Source organism: Falco naumanni, chromosome 6 (assembly GCF_017639655.2).
Source record: "Falco naumanni isolate bFalNau1 chromosome 6, bFalNau1.pat, whole genome shotgun sequence".
Lineage (NCBI taxonomy): Eukaryota > Metazoa > Chordata > Aves > Falconiformes > Falconidae > Falco > Falco naumanni.
The window spans coordinates 72,602,707-72,625,383 of NC_054059.1; the positions used below are offsets into that span (position 1 = coordinate 72,602,707).

A 22,677-nucleotide genomic window follows, 5' to 3' on the forward strand; every position below is an offset into this window, starting at 1 on the left:
AACAGTGTGGCATTGTGGATTTTCAGAGGTCTCCTTAGGCATCAAATATTGATTGCCCACAGCTGGATTATTCATTTTCATCATGCTAAGGCAAAACCTTTTCCCATATTTTCCCATTCATTTGTAAAACAAATTGGCTGCTGGAATTATCCCCGGGCTAAAGGGGAATGACTGCTGTGGGTCTTTGAGTTGCAAATATGATAGAGATGATGGGCGTATTAAAATTCACACCTTCTCTTTGGACCATCACCTCTCTAAGGATGATCCTTAGTCTGCAGGACATTGATTTATATATCTCTTTCCCTTCTTCTTTGTGTTTTCTAGGGATCATGTAGAGAGCAAGCACTTGCAGAGCCGGCATGTGGCTGGCCCGTGCTTTCATCCCTAAGGAATTCACTGGGATGCGTGTATTTTTGTTACTGTATGCAAAATTCCCTTTGGCTGAATAGGTTCAATTTTATGGGTTGTACGGCCCATGTTACCTTTCCAAAACAAAAGATTTCTTGTGGACAGAAAGTGATGGAGAAGCCTGGATTTGAAGAGCAAAGCTCATCATCTTCATTGTGCAGCATGGAGTAGTTTCTGGTGCTCAGAATTAAATTACAAGAATTGCGGGGCCCTGGAAAGTGGGATTAGTGTCTGTGTCTCTGCCCCGTTAGTATGAGGTTCATTCCTTCCCATGGCTGCTCTGCAGAGGACATGGATCTGTAGGACCTGTGGGTGAAGGGCTTGGTTCCCAGTGCTGGCTGGCCCCCTGTGGCCACCCATGGGTGGTTGTGAAGCCAAGGGCTACTCTTCTGCCCCATGGGCACACCAGCTGGTTGATGTTTCCTACCTCATCTTCTGCAAAACCTTCTGCAGTGGTGAATGCAGGGAGGGTTTGGTGCCAGGAATTCACTCTTCCTCTGGGATGTGTTGGGTTTCTCTCTTAGGGGCAGGGAGCAAACAGGGTCTACAAGGTGGGAAGAGGCCTTCAGCTCTGCCCCCAGCTCCTTGTTCAGTCTGGAAGAGGAAAGAGCTTCTGGGAGGTTTGGTGCCATGTCGTGGACCGCTGCTGGCTGGGGTGATGTGTGGCCGGGGTGCTCGCTGCATGCCGGGGCTTTGCACTGCAGGGTGCCCTTCCCAAGAGGGTTCAGAGCAGTTTGTAAATAGTAAATCAATTAATTCCCAGGGTTTGCCAGCACTCGGGGAGCTGCTTGTTCGACAGTTAGGAGTTTTCCATCCTCGTGTAAAAAAGAAGAAAAAAGTGTATTGATGGACTCTGACCCAGTAAACAGCTCATAAAAAATTAAACTAAACTCTGACTTGTTGTTCCCTACATCATATTTCCAAACTCCAGCGCCTGTGTGTGTCCCCCTGGCCGGGGGCGCCGGTGCTGTGCTCACTGGGCTGCAGCCACCATCCCTGCCATGGGAGCGGCTGGACCCTCAAGATGTTGGTTTGTGCCTCTTCTTCCCTCTGTGACCTGTGACGAGTCCCCCGGCCCCCTGCCACAGCCCCCAGGGGGATGGGAATCGTGAGGCAGAGAAGTGAAATTCATCTTCAGAAACATTTTTAGCTGTTAAAATGTTAAATCTTTCGTAACGTTAATCTCTTGTGGGTCAGTCGAGTTTTTGATCAGTGGCTTTTAACCTGCATTGCATCAGCGACGTTTAAACTTATTTCCCTCGTGGCGTATGGTGGGGTATGGAATGGGAGTCACCTGCCCAAGGCCACCTGACCTGCCATGGTCCTTTCTCCTCGGTGCCAGTGGCAGTGGAAAGCCTCTCCGGCAGGGTGTAGGCATCTCACGCGTCCTGCCCGTCCCCTGCCCCGCAGGACTGGCAGGTGGGTGCAGATGCGGGGAATTGAGATGGCAGGCTTTCGCTTGACCGCATCCCCAAGCTGACAGCTTTTATTAGCCTGCTGCCTCTGCAGAGCCGGTGATAATTAAGATTTCTGCACATCCCGCTTATCTCCTAGGTAGGAAAGCAAACGTTGGCCCTCCGGGCTGGATGGACACAGGGACATCAGAGCGTGCTGCCCTCTCCCTGAATTCACCCTCCTTCTAACAGCACGGGCTCTGCTTATAGAGGGGATGCAAGATCAGGCAGGGTGGATCTCCCCGCTGCCTTCACCTCTAGTTTTCCCCCAAGGCCAGTGAAAGTAAATCTTTATTCATCAGCTCCCTCCTCTTACAGCCCAAACGACTGAGGAGATGCGGGCTCAAGGTAGGGTTGCTGCAAGCCCTCCTGGGGACCTTGAGCTTGTCTCATCCAACCTTGACTTGAGCATCGTTGTTGCCATAATGATGGAAGCGTCGCTTGATGTTGAGAGGAGATGTTCAGGCCAGGACGAGTGGTGGGAACCAAGAGAAGCCCGGTTGTCCACGCTTCCCAGACTTGCAATGTGTGTCGGATAGGATGTCCCAGAGCCAGAGGGTCCATCTGGCAGCATCTCCCCGAGGGGCAGGCAGAAGAAGATGAAGGGCTCGCAGGCTGGGTGAGAGGCAGGAGGAAACAAAGCAGGGAAACTGGGGTAAGGTACCAAGAAAAGAGGATTTAGTTGGAAGGCAGTCGTGTCTGCAGGCTGGAGCGATGGCATATGGATACATGGATTTCTGCCCCCGCCCTCCCCCCTCCCCCAAGGAGTGTTTCACAAAACAGATGTGACGTTTGTTTTTGACAACTTCAGCAGCCAAAAACCCAACATTTAATCGGGACTTTGCATCTCTCTCCTTTTTTTTTGTTTTGGGGATGAGGTCAGAAGAAGTTCTTTTGAAAAAAACCCACCCCGAAGCTACCACATGCGGTAGGTTAGCGAGTGACTCGCTCTCTCACTCATTGCCTCTTCTCTATCCACATTATGGCTTCAGCGTTTCTTCTGTAATCTGCAGAAGTTTAAAAAAAAAATTTAAAAATCAAGGTTTATTGTGACGCCAGCGATGAAAGGAGCAGCTGATGATGAACTTGAGAGGGGAACAATATAGACGTGTCCTTGCGACACTCCAAGTATGCTCTTAATTACCTCTAATTGAGACTGCTTACGCACAGATGGGTTATATTTTGATGATAAATAGCTGTAATATAAGGGACTTTTCCAACATTGTTGTTTTCTTAAAAACAGCCGACTAATTGTGTTTCCCTCCGATAGATGTTAGTGTTATTTTGTAAGTGTTTTTTGGGGTCAAATTCATCCAAAACGTGGGAAATACATTTTGGAAATAGGCAGTTTGTTAGAATTGAGTATTGGGTGGCCAGCTCTGTCTTCCACGCTGTCAGTTCAAATCACTCGGGCTATTTGTGTCTGCTAGAGGTAGTGATGGCTGTCTCTGGGAAGCTATTGGAAATCCGTTGGCATTATTAGGAGAACAGAAGCATTAAGCCACAATAATTCACATCCTTTTTCTTTTTTGTTGTTTTTGTTGATGTGGAAGTGGTATTTGTGTCATGATCCCCAAGGTTGTGGTGGAATATGTATGTTGGCTGGTGCTTCATCCTCCACGTCAAGGCTCTGGTCTCTGCTAGGATATTTGTAAGCATCCCAAAAAGCAGCATCGTCTTCGTTCTCCAGGTGGACACTCCAGTATGGCACGCTGCGGGATCGATGGAAAAGGAGAGAGTGTGGAGTTGGAGATCAGAAGTAGTTTCATCTGCCTGGCCATGGATAGGGCACTTCAGCTCCTGTACTTTGTACACATTCCCCCTCTCCTTTTTTTTTTTTGGTCTTGTAATTAGTCTCTTTGAGACTAATTCATCTCTGGTGAGCAGATGCAGTGGTGCACCAGAGTGCTGGTAACAGGGCGAGTCAGGGATTGGTGCTGTATCCAGATCTGTGGGTTGGGGGAGCAACAACAATGTGGATATGGAGAATCACCTCTGCGAAGCTCCAAACCTTTTGACTGGCAAGTGGCTTGTGTTCAGCCTTGGTTTAGTTGGAGCTGGGAAGCTGCAGTCGGTGTTACGGGTGCTTGCTTTGCTGCTAAACACGGTGCACATCACAGCTTTGCTCATTGATGCCACTGCTGCAGGACCAGGGACTTGTTCACCAGGTGTGTGCAAGACCAGGCATGAAACTGCTGGTTGCAATTATCCATCATTGTGGAAAAAAATACCACTCTACATTTGGGGTTTGCACCGTGACACAGAGTTTCTTCAGAGCAGCAGGTTCAGGGCATCTTTGGGGTGAGATTTCATCCACATGCATCGGGAGGAGGGCAAGAGGCCAATGCTCTTTGTGTTGATGCAGCACTTAGGTCTTGCTCCTGTCATGGCCGAAGGGCTCCCAAGGAGCCCTCGTGAGCAAGTAGCACCAGTGGGGACACCAGGAGCAGTTTCTACTGGACTTTAACCGAGATTTTTGGTGACTTGTGACAGCAGAGGAGTAATTGGTTTAGCAGAGGTCTGCGTCAGAGAACCCCTGTATTAAGCCTGGAAACTGCTTCCCCCCCCCTCCCCCCGAGCCCCAGCTGAAATAATTAGCTTGTTTTCCTTAAAAAAACCTGGCTGGATGGCCAGGCCCAACGAGTGGTGGGGAATGGAGTCACCTCCCGCTGGTGGCCGGTCACCCGGGGTGCTCCCCAGGGATCCGTGCTGGGGCCGGTGCTCTTTAACATCAGTGATCTGGACAAGGGGATCGAGCGCAGCCTGTGGGTGATGCCGGGCTGGGGGGAGCGTCGCTCTGCTGGAGGGTCAGCGGGGGGGTCTGGGCAGGCTGGATCGATGAGCCGCGGCCAATTGCGTGCGGGTCACCCCGGGCGGTGCCGGCCCCGCGCTGGGGTCACACCAGCCCCAGGCAGCTGCGGGCGGGGCCGGGGGCTGGGAACTGCCCGGCGGGAAAGGGCCGGGGGGGCTGGGCGGCAGCGGCTGGGCATGAGCCGGCAGCGAGCCCAGGTGGCCGAGGCCAGCGGCACCCTGGCTGGTGTCAGCCATGGCGTGGCCAGCAGGGCCGGGGCAGGGACCGTCCCCCTGCGCTGGGCACCGGTGCGGCCGCCCCTCGAGCCCTGGGGTCCGTTCTGGCCCCTCACTCCCAGACAGAGCTTGGGGGGCCGGAGCGTGTCCAGAGCCGGGCAGGGGGCTGGGGCAGGGGCTGGGGCACCAGTCTGATGGGGGGGCTGGGGGTCAGCCTGGAGAGGAGGGGGCTCAGGGGGGACCCGATCGCTCCCTACAGCTGCCTGGGAGGGGGCTGCAGCCAGGGGGGTCGGTCTCTGCTCCCAGGTCACAAGCGACAGGACAAGGGGGAACGGCCTCAGGTTGCACCAGGGCAGGTTTAGGTTGGAGACTGGGAAACATTTCTTCACCGAAAGGGTGTCCAGCACTGGGACAGGCTGCCCAGGGAGGGGGGGAGGCACCGTCCCTGGAGGGAGTTAAAGGAGTTATAGACATGGTGCTCAGGGCCATGGTTAGTGGTGGGCTTGGCAGTGCTGAGTTAACGGTTGGGCTTGATAATCTTAATGGTCTTTCCAACCTAAACCATTCTATGATTCCATGATTGCCATCCTGCCGTCCTTCCTCTGCCTCTGTTTTCCTAAGCCAGCAGAATATTAACGTTTTTACAAGAAGCCCGTGTTTAGAAATCAGGTTTCCCGTGAAAGAGCCACAGCGCAGGCAGCGGTGGCCAGGGCTGCCTTCCACTGATGGCCATGGCCTTGCCCTCCGAGGGGATGGCAACCCCTGCTCCCGCGCTGACCCAGCAGGGCTTTCAAACTGACTCACCCCCGTTATTTTTAGACCAAATGACATTTTTTGGCTTGTCAGCTGTGGCACGTTTTGCCATCAAGTAAACTACTTGTACAACAAAAAGGAGCATTGAGTGTGTTACATGAAGGGCTTAACTCAAGGCTGGGATTTCAGCTGAGGCTGTGATGGTGTCCTTAATTCACCTCTCTAGGGCATATGGTCACTCCTGCCAAGCTGCGGTCCCGCAGTGGAGCATCCCGGTGGGATGGCTGAGTACCTGCCTTATCCCCACTCAGTTTTTTTCTTTTAATTCAGTTGCTGATAGGAAAGATCAGGACCTGTAAGCGATGCCACTTTCAGAGACTCAGTGTTTTGGTGAGAGCAAGTTAAACCTTCAAGAGCAAGGTTTAAACCCCGGGAAGCTTGTCTGAAATCTCAGCAAGCCCTTCTCACCCAGAGCAGATGATGCAGCACTTTTAGCCTTCCAATCTCTAAATTTTTCAAACGTTTGCTTTTTTTCCCTCTTCCTTGTATTTGCTTTGGCATCGTTCCTTCTTGCAAATGTGCCAAAAACACGGGGGATGAACTCAGATCCCTGGTCATGGCTAGCTTGCTGGCATCTCTTCAGGGTTTCTTATTTCAGTGGACAAGCTCTCGTGCCTGCGGCATTGATCACCTGTGCTAATATTGCTAAAATGATTTCAGGAAACGCACTTGCCTTAGCACCGGTGACGCAAGTGTTAGCAGAAATGCCCGTGTGCTGCCGAAAGACAGGTTCTTTCCCCGCAGCACCGTGTGAAGTGCAGATATTTCATCTGTCTTGGAGTAGAGGTTTTCGATGCTGAGCGTAGAGGTGGGTCACTGAGGGGGTGGTGAGACAAAATGTGTAACAGCTCCTGGACACTCAGTCATAGGAGATAATGAAGCTGCTAATGGTGGTTTTCGTAGAACCACAGAATGGTTTAGGTGGGAAGGGACCTTAAAGACCACCCAGTCCCACCCCCCCGCCACGGGCAGGGCCCCCTCCCCCCAGCCCAGGCTGCCCCCAGCCCCGTCCAGCCTGGCCTTGAGCCCTGCCAGGGATGGGGCACCCACAGCTGCTCTGGGCAGCCTGGGCCAGCGCCTCGCCGCCCTCACAGGGAAGAATTTCTTCCTCATCTCTCATCTCCATCTCCCCTCTCTCAGGTAAAGCCATTCCCCCGTGTGCCATCGCCACCTGCCCTTGCCCAAAGCCCCTCCCCAGCTTTCTTGCCGGCCCCTTTAGGCACTGGCAGGTGCTCTAAGGTCTCCCCGCAGCCTTCTCCTCCCCAGGCTGAGCCCCCCCAGCTCTCCCAGCCTGTCCCCACAGCAGAGCTGCTCCAGCCCCTGAGCATCTCCCTGGCCTCCTCTGGCCCCGCTCCAGCAGCTCCGTGTCTCTCCTGTGCTGGGGACCCCAGAGCCGGACACAGCGCTGCAGGGGGGTCTCACCAGAGCGGAGCAGAGGGGCAGAGCCCCCTCACTGACCTGCTGGCCGCGCTGCTCTGGCTGCAGCCCAAGGAATGGCTGGCTGGCTGGGTTCTAACGTGAACATTGGGGTCTTCAAGCAGCCAAACAGTGGAGGAGATGGTCACAGCTGTGTCCATTCCTCTGCACAGCTCTGGGGTCAGCAGGGGCCTGTCTGCAGATGTGCTGTGGGACTCAAGAGGACATTCAAAAGCTGGTGGGACTTTAATCATCACCTGTCTGAGCATGGAATTGGCCAGCGCCGATCATTTCTGATGAGTGGCAGTCTTGTACCGGGCTGGGTAGCAAGTGGGAGATGCTAGACCACTGAAGGCATCCCACCATGCTTTTGTACAGGCTGAGCAGAACATGGGGGGAATCTGGGCTGTGGGAACTATGGACATGTCTTTTAGGGTTTGTTTTATCACATTCTGTCAGCAGTTTAATGCTTGTTAAAATTCCAGCTTTTAGAAAGTTATGGAAGAAATGATGGGAATTAAGTTTAAGGACTTAGTCCTTCTATCCTCTAAGCTATAAACATTTTGTCCAGGGTCCCGTTACTTTATTTCTCAGGGGTTGTATCTTCTCATCATCATTAACACTTCTAAAAATTAAATGAAGAATTTGGAAGGTGGCATTATTCAATGTTGAATTATTGTGGTTACTGGAAAAATTACTGAATGACTCTAGCAAAGCAAGGAAAGCAATGTGACTTCTGGACCTTCTTTTGTTGCTTAGACCTCTTGTTTGGCATGGCATGGCCGAGTTTACCCAACAGCTGTTGAAATGACACCCTTAAAATAATGGTGAACTGTCTGTGTGTTGGAGAGAGCTGGAACCCTGTAGGAGCCCAGTGTTGGGACTGGCCAGGGACTGACCGTGGTGGGAAGCTCTTTGCCAGGAGAAGGTTGGGGCTGGGAGGACCATGCATGGGAGGCAGCCTCAGTGGGAAATGGGGAAGGGGTTCGTGGGAGGGTGTCACATCCCGTTAAGAGATGAGTCAGTTTGCAGCTCTAATTAAAGCCCAGGCCATGTGCTGAGGGGAAAGGAGGTGGTGCGGGTGCAAGAGCGCAGACACAATGCGAGGGGTGGAGTGTCCTTTGCCAGCCATGAGTCAGAGGAACTGGGGGGAGATGGCAGAGGAGATGGGCTGAAGGAGAAGGCTTGCAGGAGAAGGAAACAAAACAAAAGCCATCAAACACACATAAACAAAGCATTGAAACAGGCTGTGTTTAGACAGTTGTTAAAACGCTGTAAAGGCCAGGAAGCAAAAATCTGTGGGGGTACAGGGAAGAGCACATCTGTGATGTGGAGGGTGGTGGTGCTGGTGGTGAGGGCTCGCCTGGCCAAATGGTGACCGGGGGACACCAAAAGGAGGGTAACGTGATCACCTGTTGTCTTCCATTCACACCGTTTCCTTCCCAAACGAGGCATCAATTCAGTGAGGAAGACTTGCGCTGGGTTAGTTACCCCTTCAGAGGTCACTTGGCCGATGTTTTCTGCCTCTGCCGTGGAGGAGCCGCTCCTCCTGCTGCTGCAAAAACCTTGTCCTTACCCTGTCTGTCTTTGGTTCCAGGTGCAAAGTAGGTCAACCAACATGAGTGGCCTTGGGGACAGCTCAACGGACCCTGCCAACCCCGACTCTCGGAAGAGGAAAGGCTCGCCCTGCGATACAGCCCAGAGGTATGTGCGCCGCTCCCAATCCGTCCCCTGCCACGGCTACTTTGCCATTCCCACTGCGTCGCTCCGTCCCGTCTGCTCGAGCAGATGGAGCCGGGTTTCAGCCACTCGGAAACGTTCACACTTCCCACCAGAACTTCGCTTTGCTTTTAGCGGTGGCTGCGGTGGAAGATGGAGCATGATGGAAATGCGGCTCCCCATCTGCTCTGCTTGTTGTTAGGTGGCAAATGATGATTAGAGGCTCGTTATCAAAGTTAATGTATTGATTTTATGAACTGAGAGCACTCAGAGCATCAGGAATGCTTTCTCGGGGTAAATTTGGGGCAGATACTTCTGCGAGGTCTACATCTCAAGCCTTCTGCCTCTTCACAGCATATTCCCAAGAAATCCGTGGGTTTGTAATATTTGGGAACTCCAGCGGAGACCCTCTTACTCCACAATACAATTACAAAACAGAAAATATTTCTGTCTGAACTACCTTCATTTCTGTGTACTGATGCAGGCTGCTTCAAAGCTCAGCTCACTGCAGAAAGCACCTTTAGCGGATGACGGAGGCTTCCCATCCCAGCTACCATGCTGCCCGATGGAGGCTGGAAAGTCCTGGATAAGAGGCAGTTGTGATCTTTCACAGGCTTTTCCAGGTTCCCTGTGAATCCTGTGCATGTTTTTTTCCGTCGTGGTGTAGTCTGTTGGTAAGGGTGAATGTACAGAGCTGAGGCTGACTCCGTGTCTCTGCTGCCTGGGATGCTGTTTTGGTTGTCATCGCAGAATAGTGACGCGCTGAGCAAAGCCCAGGTGTATTTTTTTGTCCCTTGCAGCTGATACAGGATATTCTAGACAATAAATGTAAAGGCTGCGGCGTTCCGGTAGAAAGACATTAAGTGGTTGGTTGAGGATTTCTGTTTATTGCAGGTTTTGGTTGCAACATCTCCCTTCCGTAGAGTTCACACACACCTTACAAAGGCTCTGTGGGTCACGGCTTGGCTGCGCCTTTAAGTTGCAGAAGACATTTTGATGGCACTTCTAGCTGTCTTATTCCTACCAAATACTTCTGTGATCATGTGAAATATTTCCACTTTCTGACTGAGTCATTTGAGTCAGAACTCTGCAGCCCTCGCTGCTGTCCCGCCAGTCCTCACCCCCGATGCAAGTGGATGAAGCCGTTGGTCCTTGAGTCCCCATTGCAGAGCCATGGGTAGCAGGGTGGGCTTGGACACCCCTTCTTAAAGGAGCTGCTCTCCAGGTGCCTGAGCACACACACCTGGCTTTGCTTCATCTGGTCTGCTTTTGGAAAGCAGAGCTCTTGTGGTTTGTTCCCTAACCCTATAGCCCCCCCAAGAAAGCCTTCTGCTGCCAACACCAAGGGTCTTTCAAAATATGTAGGACGAGGAACAAACTGATTGTAGAGCAGCAGAAACTTCTGGATGAAGGATTCTCCTGCATTCTCCAAGCACAATGAGTTTTTTCATCCACAAAGCACCTACAAATGTTTTTAGAAGGGCTGACTGAAATACTTGGTTGGGTTGACCATCCAACCCCAAACCTGGAGCTGAAGCACATTACCAAAATCCAAAGAAGTCCTCACCAGCACTGCGTCTTCCTTCTTTCAGACCAGCTCCCAGCTCCCAGCCGTGGCCGGGAGGGACCTCGTCCTCCAGCCTGGGCTGGCCAGAGTCCTCCGTAATGTACTCCAGAGCAAAGTGAACTTCAAAACTCCTTTGTTAAAACCTGGAAGGTTGAACTATTGTTTTTGATGATACTTGGGAGTCATAAAGAACAGCCCACTGCTGTAATATTCTCATGATGCTTTTATGTAAGGAAAATTGGCCAATTCTCCCTCCTACAATTTGAAAGTTGCCACAGCAACAGCGACATTAAAGGTTCTCATGAAATGAGCTCACCCACAACAGAGGGATTTTTTTTTTTTCTCTCTCACCTCTGCTATTGCTTTTTGGGTTGCAGGGAGAGCTAGGAATTAATTTGACCTTAACTGAAATACTTGCTCAGCTCCTTTGAAAAGTATGTGCCTGCCCGTGGCTGGGGAGCGTGCCAGCACTGGCGTCACAGGCACCTGTGCAAGAAGAGGCTGAGCTCCATGGCTGGACCCAGCACTTCTGCAGCAGACAGACATCCAACCGACCTCTGGGAAGCTGGTTTTGCTGCCTGAGACCCCTCAGTACCTGTTGGCAGCTGCCTGCCGGGGAAGTGGGGGCTCCTGGGCCCACCCGAAGCTATTGCAGGGCAGTTTCCAGATCACACCATGTGTCCCATGGCAGGTTCTCATGGACTTCATGGGACTGGTGTGTCCTCCATGCCCGCAGCTAGCCTTGCCTTCATTTTTTCCTTTCTTTTGGGATTCTGCTGCTCTGCTGAGCTAAAGGAGGGCAAGTCCTGCCTGTCAATCCTCTGGGCAGTCACGACTCCTGGAGAGACGCGGGTGGGAGGAGAAGCAAGGTGATAGAGGGTGCACTTGGGAGGTTCATCACGGAGTCTCGTCCCTGCGGGCGTCAGGTCTTTTCATCTGAGAGCAAGTTTAAGCAGCAGAAAAATGCTCAAGGGACCATGCCAACCTGTCAGACCTGGATATTGAGGTAATAAAGTGGAATTAGGAAAAAATACAGAAACATCTGTGCAGCCTACCTGAGGAGTTCCTGAGAGGGGAGGGCTGGGGGTGTCACATCCCCTTTTGAACAGGCAGGGTTTCTAAAGGGTCTCTGCCGAGTTACCAAGGTATATTCACGCTCTGGTTGGCTTGCACTCTCAGCAGATAAAATAAACCTCTTCTTGAAGCCTTCAGCTGTTAGTAGAGCTTGTTTCACCACATAGCACAACACATCAGCATCTGCGGTGGGACATGAATCTCTGGCCAAGCCAGACTTTGGGATTCAGCTTTTGTAACCGGTGTTTTCTCAGCCCCTCCATGAGCAGTGGGGCCTCTTGGAGGCCAGGAACATCTCACCATGCCTGCAGGCATCTCACCAGCTTCTTGGTGTCTAGTAAATGTTAGGGATTTTCAGGCAGTGCTTCTAAACTAGAGTGCTGGGTGTCCTGTGGAGTTTGCAACAAAAAAATTAGGTGGCTTATTGAAACCCAGCCTGATAAAAGGCATCACAAGTGGTGTAGACATGTGCTGGGCTTTTTGAGGTGTCCTCATTTCATCCTGTGGTTGATACCGAGGAAGATATTTAGGGAAGGTGTGTCTCCATGGGTCTCAACTCCCAGAATTTACAAATAGTTGATGGGAGAGCGCTGGGCTTCTGCAGCCGCCATGAGCTAAAAGAAAAGCTGATCTTGCTGGGACAGAAAGGTTGGTGTCATGAATATTTCTTATTTTCCTCTTTTCGCTGTTGATTCCGATTTTCACTTTGGTGAGCTCGGGTGGATTTTGTTAGCTTTTATATATGAATATAGGATTAAACTTGGTGACAGCTGGAATAGTGGCTGTAGAAAAACGTGAGGGTGTATACAACTATTTTTTATTATTTTTGATATAACTCAGTTACAAATATTTTTGAGAGGAAGACAGAATATTAGAGGTCTGTTTTTGCTGGGGGTGTCTGGCTAGCCCTGTGTATCTTCCTTGGCATTAATTTTGATTATATATGCATAAAAAAATACAAAGACCTGAATGAACTCCCCAGTGTTTAGAAGATATTTGGATTATAGCATGGTGATCGCTCCAGACAGTATTTGTTTTTTTGGGTTCTTGTTCAATGCCCAGGTCTGATTAGACTGAGCAGTGGGAAAAAGTCATGAATGTGACTTAATTTTTTCCCCTTCTCTAACAGCAATGAAAAGCGACGACGGGAACAGGAGAACAAATACTTAGAGGAGCTGGCGGAGCTGTTATCTGCAAACATCGGGGACATCGACACCCTGAGTGTCAAACCTGACAAATGCAAGATCCTAAAAAAGACGGTTGATCAGATCCAGCAGATGAAGAGGTTGGAGCAAGGTAAGCCTTCTTCCTTGGCTTGTCGGAAACCTTCAGAGTAAGAATGTTCTCCTGGTACCCTTCATAGCAAATAATCATGACTAAACTTACGAAAAGTCATGACAGAATCTTTCCATTTGCAACAGTTTTCCTTCTCCCGCTTTTAAGGAAACATTCTTATGGAAGGGTATGCTTCACCTCCATCACTTGGCTTGTTTGAGATGCCACCTTTGTTTCTGGTGCAAGGTGGCACTTTGTGTTTATGATTCATCCTGAAATTATTCCTTACATTAAAATAATGGGAAGTACTTGTTAAGCTTTCAGGGTAAGGCCCGTTGAGAGCTTATCAGTGATACTGGTCTTAGCTATGTGCATAAAGCCCGTTTTATGGCTGAGTAAGGTGAAGGACTGATAGCGCTGCCACATGCTGTGCAAGACTTGGTGAATAACCATGTACACTTGTGAGATCATGCCAACCAAACAGAGTAGAAGGGGCATTAATCTGCCTCCCGCTGGTGAATACGGCGCTGTAACCGGTGAACAGAGGAGAGATGCTTGAGAAGCCGTATAAAAGTTAAAATTCACCCTGAGTGTCAGCTCATGGAGACTGAAATGAGGAAGTTCAAAGGGCTCAAGCGATACACGGGAGAAGGAATGAGGTATATTAAGGAGGGCGCAGGACTTGTTCAGGTCCTTGCAACCCCAGCATCCCCTCCTGGAGCTGCTGCAGGTGGGCTTCAGCTTGCTCTGCGTCGTGCCTGCCAAGGAATGCTCATCTTGTGCACTCAAAATACTTGCGTTTTTTGTGCAAACACTTTGTCCTTTGTGCATAAGGTGAATCCCACTCAGTATTAAAGCTGAGACATGTCATCCGTCAAGTGTCGCCTTTGCCAAAGCTCTTGCCACATGCTCCGAGTGGAGCGCTGTTCCTGATAACAAATGTGATTTTTTTTTCCCCAAGCCTGTGGCTGGGATGTGGGTACACAAGTACAGGCACTCCACAGAATTATGGAATGGTTTGGGTGAGAAGGGACCTTAAAGACCATCCAGTTCCCACTGCCCCGCCCTGGGCAGGGACCCCTCCCCCCAGCCCAGGCTGCCCCCAGCCCCATCCAGCCTGGCCTTGAGCCCTGCCAGGGATGGGGCACCCACAGCTGCTCTGGGCAGCCTGGGCCAGCGCCTCGCTGCCCTTAGCATAAGCAATTTCTTCCTTACATCTAGTCTGAACCTCTCCTCTTTCAATTTCAAGCCATTCCCCTTGTCCTGTCACAAGCCAGGCACTGCAGTATGTCCTTCCAACTTGCTATTACTTTAAGGACTGAATTTTGGGGCAAGCACAGTGGCAAAGCATTCGGCTCACGTTGCCCAGGCTGCCTGGGCTTTCTGATGAACCAGGACGACTGCTTTTACATTTCATTCACGTTGTGCCCGGGTTCTGGAAGGAGTTTGGTAGCGGGTGAGTACGCCCAGGTTGCTGCTTGCTGCCACTTCACTGTTCATTAGTTTTCTTGACATTGCACAGCAGGGCTGAACATTAACTAGGACAAGCACTACTTAAAAATATTACGCCTTGAGCTTTGCTCTGTGTTGCTGCCTTATCTAGTGCAGCGCCAAATTACTAAATAAAAGAAACTTCACCTGTATTTGTTCTTAGCAGTTTACTGTGAGAGCATTTCACGTGAGGAGGGAGGACAAATACAGCAAAAAGTCATAATGTTTGTGGCCACAGACAATTTTCTGTTCTTGTAGTTACGTGAAGTGTTAGATGTTGTGTTTCCTGCCCGTGTCCTTCCTCCTCTCTGTTATTCAGCCATAAAGCTGATTAATATTTGCTAAATGCTGAGGATGTGGTTTTGTTGCTGAAGTATTGTGAACGGCAACATGCCCTGCAGTGCATGGCTGTGCTCCTTCTAATGCTCCATTAGGAAACACACCTGGAGACATGATTTCATGGAACAGAGGGGAGCCAAGGAGTTGGGGCTTTGCAGTGAGGTGTTACAGCAGGCTCAGGACATCCCAACAAATCACAGAATTATAGAGATCCCAGCAAATGATGCTGTTCAGCCCAATAATAAGCAAAGCCCATAAGTGCAGGAGAAAATGATGCTAAACCTCATAGTGGAGCAGATTTCAATGAAAAAAAAAAAAAAGCCAACGTCCTGTTATTAATTTAATTAATAACGTGCCAGGCGCAGAGCCAGGGAGCTTGGGAAGGGGCAGGTGGCAGTACTGGGGGAGCAGGGGCATCCCAGGAGCATCCTCCCTGCTGCCAACCCTGTTGGGTTTGGAGGTCATATCCTGCCAGCTCTGTCCCCTCCCTGCAGCTCTGCCACGGGTCGTCCTGGGTTTTAACCCACAAAGGGGCGGAGGAGCCGGCAGAAGCTTGCAGATGGATCGCGCACAGGGGCTGAGCCCTCCCTCCCAGCCTCCTGCATGCTGGGCTGCTATTTAAAGTATGAAGCAAATGCTTTTAGAAAAGATTCCTAGGGCTGAACACCTTCCAATGTTAGCGATGTACAGTTGGCAGAACAAGCGGTTTGCGGCTGTGGCAGCAACCTGAAATTCATCTGCCAAGGCAGCAATAAATGCAGCAGAGGAAGAGGCCAGACAGTTAATTTTTCAGCCTTTGTCCGTCCCACAAAAGTTTTTTTTGGGATTTTTTTGAGTCGGGTGCTTTTAGCGTTGGAGCCCTTGGCTGTGCCTGCGCACGGGTGCTCACTGGGGAAGGAGAAGAGGCCACCAACATCTCAGGGGCGGTGTAGAGGTCAGCAAGAAGATCTCCCTGAGCATCCTGCCTGGGTTCCATGGGGCAGTGGTCCATCTGTGTGGACCTCCCTCCCCTTTGCCTTCAGGTTAGTGTCATGCCCAGCACATGGATGCCAGAGGTCCTCTCCTGGGGTGGCTCCTCTGTTGCAGAGCCATGCTGTGAGACGGAGCTGATGTCCGTCCCACAGGCAGAGGTGAACTTGCCCAAGGTTGTAATTCAGAGTAGTGCTGCCTGTGATCAAAACCTGACAGATGGAGGCAAGCTGGATAGCTTTGCTGCTGAACATTCGTTGCTCTTTGGCTTGTAGGGTGAGCGGAGGTGGTATAAAGAAGCCAGCAGGGCAGCACAGTGGAGCTGTGATGGAGTCAAGAGGATGCAGGACAGGGAGGAGGCTCAGTTGCCCTGGGAAAGCGGCTGGCACGTGGTTGCAAACATAAAAATAAAACATCTCAGTCATACAGGAGGGTACAAAAATGAACAGAGATATCGGAAAAGCTGCACTGGTGCACAGACCACCGCTTGTTTTGTTCATTTTCTGTAAAATGGTGTAATCCTTGATGCCTGCCCTGCAAGTGCTGTGGAGGTTGGGGTCAGCCCAGCCCCGAGGAGAGGCAGATCCTCAGCATCCAACGCCCCTGCGACACCAGGCTCTGTGGTGGCCGCTGGGCTCCAGAAAAGTGTTTCTTTTTTTCCCCCGGATGAATTTTTTTAATTCAACACCTGAGTTTTGGGAGGGTGATAGCCTTTGGTTTATGGAAGGGGTGACGAGCTGTGTGCAGAGATCTGACAGAGATGGGAGCTGCTCTGGGGGTCTTCTCATCTCCTTTGTAGTGCTCCCAACCTTGGCAGCGTCCTTTTTAAGATGAAGCCACCAAGTCTTTTCCCAAAAGCCCTCCCCATTGATACACTGCTTCATTTCCTTCCAGAGCAGGAGTATAAATGCAGCGCCTTAATAGAATAAATCAAAGAGTGTTGAGCTTTTCATTATGCAACCTACAAACTCAAACAGCTGCAGAGAGTTGCCCTTGAAACACCTCCTAAGGCATCACAAGTGACTCCACCGCTGCCGGTGTCCAAGGGACCTCCTTCCCCCCGTCCTTCCTGCATTTGCTCATCGCCACTCACCGGCGGTCGCTCCCGCTGTGCTGCCGTATGTTCGGCTTCTGCGGGAATTGGTGCGCAGAGCTGGCAGCTACCTGGTCCAGGAGCAGCCGTGGCACAGCTCCCGGATACATGGGGTGATGCTCGTGAGTTTCTGGTCCTGCGAGGTCCAAAAGCCCCGGCAGATTTACCCTGTAGTTACCAAAATAAAGGATTTATTTCTGTGTTTGCCTGGATTCGTACAACTTCGCTTGCCTCGTGAAGGACCCCGAGTTGCTGCTTGCCTTTGCGGTGCAAGGCTTCTTGTGGTGATGGAGAGTTGTTTGACCTCATGTATGACACCTTCAGCCCCAGTGAAGCCTGGCTTTTCGGTGGTGGAGCGTCTGAATTTATTCTTATAAATGTATAGGGAAAAAAAGAAATCCAATCTTTATTAATGCGGGTTTATTCTGTAATAATGCTACAGAATGGTGACCTGATTTCAGGATGTTTCAAAAGGGCACTAGGCAAAAAGCTAACTTTCTTTCCCAAATGTTATTGGGTTAACCTGCAAAGATGACCCTCAATTTTTACATTGAGTTACTTTGTGCAAGGAGGGAGAGAATACTATTTCTTTAGCCTTTATGTTAATAATATTCAGGGGTTTTAGGGATAAAGAGCATTTCTGTCTCTTCTTGGACTACACAAAAAATCCGTAACTTTTCTTCTACTGCGTGGAGGTGTCCTCTTTTGGGTCCAGCAAAACCACGCAGCAGTTTTGTCCTCCTGACATCTTTTTATTTTTTTTTTTCCTGAAGGGTGGCCATAATAAGATGCCCTCCTTAAGGCACTTTTGTGCTCTTTTGTTGCTGGGACACATCAGCCCAAAAAGAAGAGGACCCTTAATTTAAGACCACCCCCATTTAGAAGTTAACCTACTTGGGGAAGTAATTTTCATTTTGGGTAAATGCAGTAGGTTAATTAAGTGAAGTATATGAAATAATTATTGATTTTGGCTGCTCTGTTGCATACAACCAGTGGGCTGTCTGTGGCTTTCCTTTAATTAAGTTTCCCTGCTGTCTTGTCATATGCTTACATTTGGCCCTGGATTTATTTTGTGATATACGTGTCCAGCTTCTAGCACAGAGAGGTCCTGGGTCCTCGGCGGGATGTATGGAAGCCTCTTCAAAACAAATGCTGAGTTGCTTCTTGGGTTGGAAATACCAACACATGGTGAGCTTTAAAAAGAGAACAAAACAACTTTGGCTTTGTATGTAGTGGTCGTCAGAAAATGGTGAAGTGATGGCCTGGGAAGACACTTCTCCCCCAGCCTGCGACAGCAGCGTGAGGGTTTGGGAGGAGGAGAGGAGGAGACCTTGTCCTCAGGCGCTGAGTTGAGAGCCCCTTCTTGTCCCAGCAGCTGAGTGATGTGGTACATTATTAAAGATCATAAAATTACTCCCATAAAACCACAAAGCGAGTAATTGCGTGCAATGTGTGGAAGCGAGTCGCAGAGCCGAGGCCCCTTGGCGAGCTTTACCCCGAAGCAGATGAAGCCGGCGCAGAGGAATTAGAGGCTCTCAGCTGGTTTCTTCTGCCTTGGTCCGGGCTCCCACATCACCCTCAGTCCGCAGGGTTTGTGTCCGCAGCCCCGGGGGACAGAGTTCTTCGTGGACTTCTGTTAACTTTGAGAAAATACCTAGCCCAAGTCCACATTACCGAGTCTGCAACGGAACTTGACATCTCCAGTGCAGGAGTAGAAGGAGCCTTTGGGACCTCCTCCCTCACTTGGCTTTGTTTTACCAGGATAATGTAGTTAAAGTCTTTAGGCATTTTTTTTTTTCTGTTTTGGATCCTCCTAAATTGTCTGCATATCCTTCTTTCACCAACTCCAATTTGAACACATCTTTCTTGACATGCGTTGAATCACAGGCAGCATTTCCAGTTGCTGATTAAACTTCGCAGGTCCTTGAAGCTGCTGCCTCCGTGCCACCAAGGGAGAGTACCTTCTGCATAACATTGTTTATGCTTGCATTATTGCTTGCATTTTATATTTTTGAATACTCTTTCATTTCAGCTCTTCCCTCTCCCCATATTGTAATCCATTAGCCTCTGGGAGAAAGTCTAACATAATTTTCCTGGGCACTGGCAACCTCGCTGTCCAGCTGGAACCATCTGATTTCCATAAAGCTGATTTCTATTTCTGATAGTGGTGTTGTTTGACAAAGGGGCTCGAAGCAGGGTCAGCTCTGGGATCATCCCAGGTTACTGAGGGCTTTACCCCGTTGGGCTTTGGAAGCCCACGAGGATGGAGAATCACAAGTGCTCTGGGCAGCCTGCTCCAATGCTTGGCTGGCCTCACGGTGAAGATCCTCCTCCTATCCCACCTGAACTTCTCTTGCACCTATTGCTTCTCGTCTTCTCACCATGCATTGCTGTGAAGAGCCTGGCTTCATCACCTCCATAACTTCTTGTAGGCATGGGCAGGCTGCTGTCAGGTGCCCCGGAGCCATCTCTTCTCCAGGCTGAGCAAACCCCTTCCCTTGGCCTCTGGTCTCAGAATCCGTGCTCCAGCCCTGACCATCTTGGTGACCTCTACTGAACTCACTCCAGTTTGTCTTACACTACAGTCCCAAAACTGGATGCAGTATGTGGTGGTCACCTAGATGTGGTGCCCAGCCCAGCCAGGCAGATGGAGCAGGTTGAAGACAGGAGCCAGTGGCCACTAGCAAGTTACCATCGGGAGAACCAAGGGGGAGAGAGGTGCCAGGGACGATGGACCCTGGGGATGTTCTGCTGCATTCCCACATCACATCTGAGCTCCTTCCTTGGTGGCCTGGAGAGCTGCCCAGGGTGGGTGTTGCTGCCAGGAGGGCAGGGTGACAGCAGGCTGTCACTGCTGCCTTTCTGCCTTGCGTAGAGGAACTGAAGTAAACTTAATGAAATAAACTTAAACTATTATTCATTAAACTGTTACATTGAATTCAGAGAATTCAAGTGTAACTTTTGGTAGCTTCTGTGTACCAAGTCAGCATGGAGGTCCTTCAGTGGACCCAAAAGAGGACACTTTCATGCACTGGAAGAACAAGTTGTAGACTTTTTGCGTGCTCAAGAGAAGAGATGGAAACCCCGGTACTTGAAAAATCATTCCAGTGGAGGCGTGAGCCTGAGCTTAAAGCGTTCCAACTTTCAAGGCCAGCCACGTATTATACATAGAAGTTTGGGGCTAACATTTGAGGTTTGACTGAAGAACAAAAGCAAGCAGCAGAACAGCATCTGAGGAGCAACGCAAGTGGAAATGTCTCCTGGAAGTGGAGTAAATGAAAACCGCTTTAAGGGGTTTACATTAATTAAAAGGGGGGTTGAAATTAATTAATTAAAACCACATTAAGGTTTGTGTCGAATCTAAAATTAGATTGGAATCTCTTCAGGCTACAACTGTCAGCCTGGTGCTGTAGCCTCCTCTTTAAACGTATTGACTTGATCGGAGTTCTCCCGATTTTGTTTGCTTCAAGCGAGGTCAGGGAAGGGGAGCTTCCCGTTTGCCCGACTCCAGGCTCCTCTGTTCCTCCGCCTCCATCCCTGAGGCAGGAAGGACCTTCTCAGCCAGCAGCACTGCCGCTGGGTGGGTGCAGGTGCTGGAGAGGAAAGTTTTTACTTATCCCAGGTCCAGTGGTTGGATTAACCCTGATGGAGCTGCTCTGCTGCTGGAGGGAGGGATGCATGCCACTTTCATCCGTCTTGGCGGCCGATTTTTCACCATATGTTAGAGGGCTACAGAGAAAGAAAACCAACCAAACCCCGGAGGGCAGATTAGGCATCAGCAGGGAGGGGGAATTCCTGCTTGGCTTCCCCAGGTGCCCACTGAAAGCTCTGAAGTGTGAGGCTCATCCAAGGTAAACAGAGTACGAACAGATCCAGCCCCTTTAACTCTTTAACTTCATCCTTCCAGGAGTCCTTCTGAAATCCTGAAGAGGATGAAACCACCTGCTCGTTTGCAGTGGGAATGAGTTTCGGATCGTTTCTGTGCCAGCATTGCCCTTTAATTTGGTTTATTCTTCCTTCTGTTTGGCAATTACCACCCTTCCCTCAGGTATTTTTATGCAGTTGTTGCTCTTGTTCTTTACCTTCTCTTGACTTGTCCAACAAACCAAGCTCTCTGAGGATCCTGGTGTCAGATGGTTATGCCTTTCCTTTAATCAACCCAACAGCTCTTTTCTGTACTTCTTCCAAATGAACTTCATTTTTCTTGAGTGAGTTGACCCAGACCGTCATGATTTTTCTGACTGGGTCTTAGCGGTAGCATTAGGTTGTTGCTGGTACTACCCCTGCTATGCTGGGGGTAACGCTGCTTCCTCTTGTCACCTCCATTAAGCCATCCCCAACTTTTAGCCAAAACTCATGTTCTTGTTTGATGAGTGACCTTCAAGTAGTGGGAAGTGGGAGAAATGAGCAGCATTTAGCAGAGCAGTTGGGTAGTTTCTCTAACATATGTTCCTCTTTCACGTGAATGGGTCAACCCACCCTCGAGCTGGTGCGTATTTTCTCCCTGCATGGCTGCCTTACCTCAGGTTCCAGAGGAATACCGTCGGTGACTCCTTTTATTCTCAAATTTATTCTCAAAACGCTTTTATTCTCAAATTGAGTTTCGTGGAGCTTCTTGGGAGTCTCTGTTAGATCTCCGTGCTATCAACATCTTCACGGGTGTGGAAAGACATACAAAGTTGTTGCTAGACCAAAAAGGATGGGCATAGAGGACTGCTGGATGGACAGGATCCTGGGAAATGATACTTCTCAAGAAGATCTGGAGATCTGGGAAATGAAGGCAGTCAGTGTGAACTTGGGATGTGAGGAAAAGCAAGGTGGGCTTCTCTTGGGTGATGTTACATGTGCATGGAATTGGTGGGACAAAACTGGAGCTCAGGCATGGTATCCACGCTGGAAGAAGCTTGCAAAATCCAGAGAAGGCAGAGAGGAGAGCCACAGAAATGAGCCAGGGGCTGGAGAAAATGTCTTGCAGCTTGGAGGGTTGAAGAGTTCTGTTGAGTGTATCGAGGGGGGTGGGAAAGAGTGGGGACATGGTGATGACACTATAAACACTAACAAGAACGGAAAATGCTGGCTACTAAAGAGGTTTTTAAATCCAGCATAACAGAGAATGACTCAAAGCCGAAGCCAGACAAAAACAAATTAGGACTGGGGCCCAGAGTTACAACTGGGAGGGTGGTTGCTCTGGGAAGCAGCTGCCAGGGGAAGCGGTGGGTTGCATCAGGTTTTAGCCGAACACAAGTTCAGGGCTTGGTGGTGGTGGAAGTGGGTGAACTTTGAGGGCTCTGCAATATTCAAGAGGTCAGACTGTCCAATCTAGTGATATCTCCTGGCCTTCGTCTTTAAAAATCTGAATATCTATATTTTTAAAAATGCCTCGAGAGCTGGATCCTTGTCTGCAGCAGCAGCTTCTGCCAGCGTAAAGCTGGAGCGAGAGTCCTCACTTTGATTCCCGAGCATCCACGTGGGTCCCCTTCCCTGTACTCTGTCCTGCACCCTTCCCAGGATTAAAACCTCCCTGTTATCAGAGTAATTAATTGCACCTTGCGCACGAGGGGTGAAGAGTTTGTTGGAGCGGGTTTGGGGAATTTCACACCTTCCCCTTCTCTGCAGTTTGGTTTCAATGTGAAATGTTAAATGATTGCATCCCTGCCCACACTCCCTGCAGACATTTGTGAAGTCTGTCTCTCCGTATCCTCTGGAATCTGTTTTATATCAGGGATTGATTTCAGATACAAACTCCCCCAGGTCAGTACTATAAAAATCTCTGCCTGTGCAGCAACACCAGGGAGCATCCTCTGTATATGTTTATTTTATGGAGCCGTACCACCTACAAAGCATGTCAATAAAATTCTCATCCCTGCTCTGACAGTTTTAATCTAGCTGGCAGCTTAAATATAGACCAAGGGGAAGGGGAGGCTGCTAAGAATTGCACAGACCTCTCCAAACGATGCCTTTATTTTAACAAGTGAACATTTGGTTATTACATCCTTAAGCTTTTAAACATCTCACACTGTCAAGAACTAATA

General features: G+C 49.9%; 1 protein-coding gene across 9 annotated transcripts in view; it reads left to right on the forward strand.

The window, feature by feature from the left end:
• NCOA1 (nuclear receptor coactivator 1) overlaps positions 1–22,677 on the forward strand; it is a 179,517-nt gene that overhangs the window by 109,352 nt on the left and 47,488 nt on the right. For all 9 annotated transcript variants that reach the window (XM_040597984.1, XM_040597988.1, XM_040597989.1 and 6 more), the window contains 2 exons: positions 8,716–8,822; positions 12,608–12,774. In XM_040597984.1, the coding sequence (XP_040453918.1) occupies positions 8,737–8,822; positions 12,608–12,774 (253 nt within the window). In that variant the 5' untranslated portion in view covers positions 8,716–8,736. The remainder of the gene's footprint in view (positions 1–8,715; positions 8,823–12,607; positions 12,775–22,677) is intronic.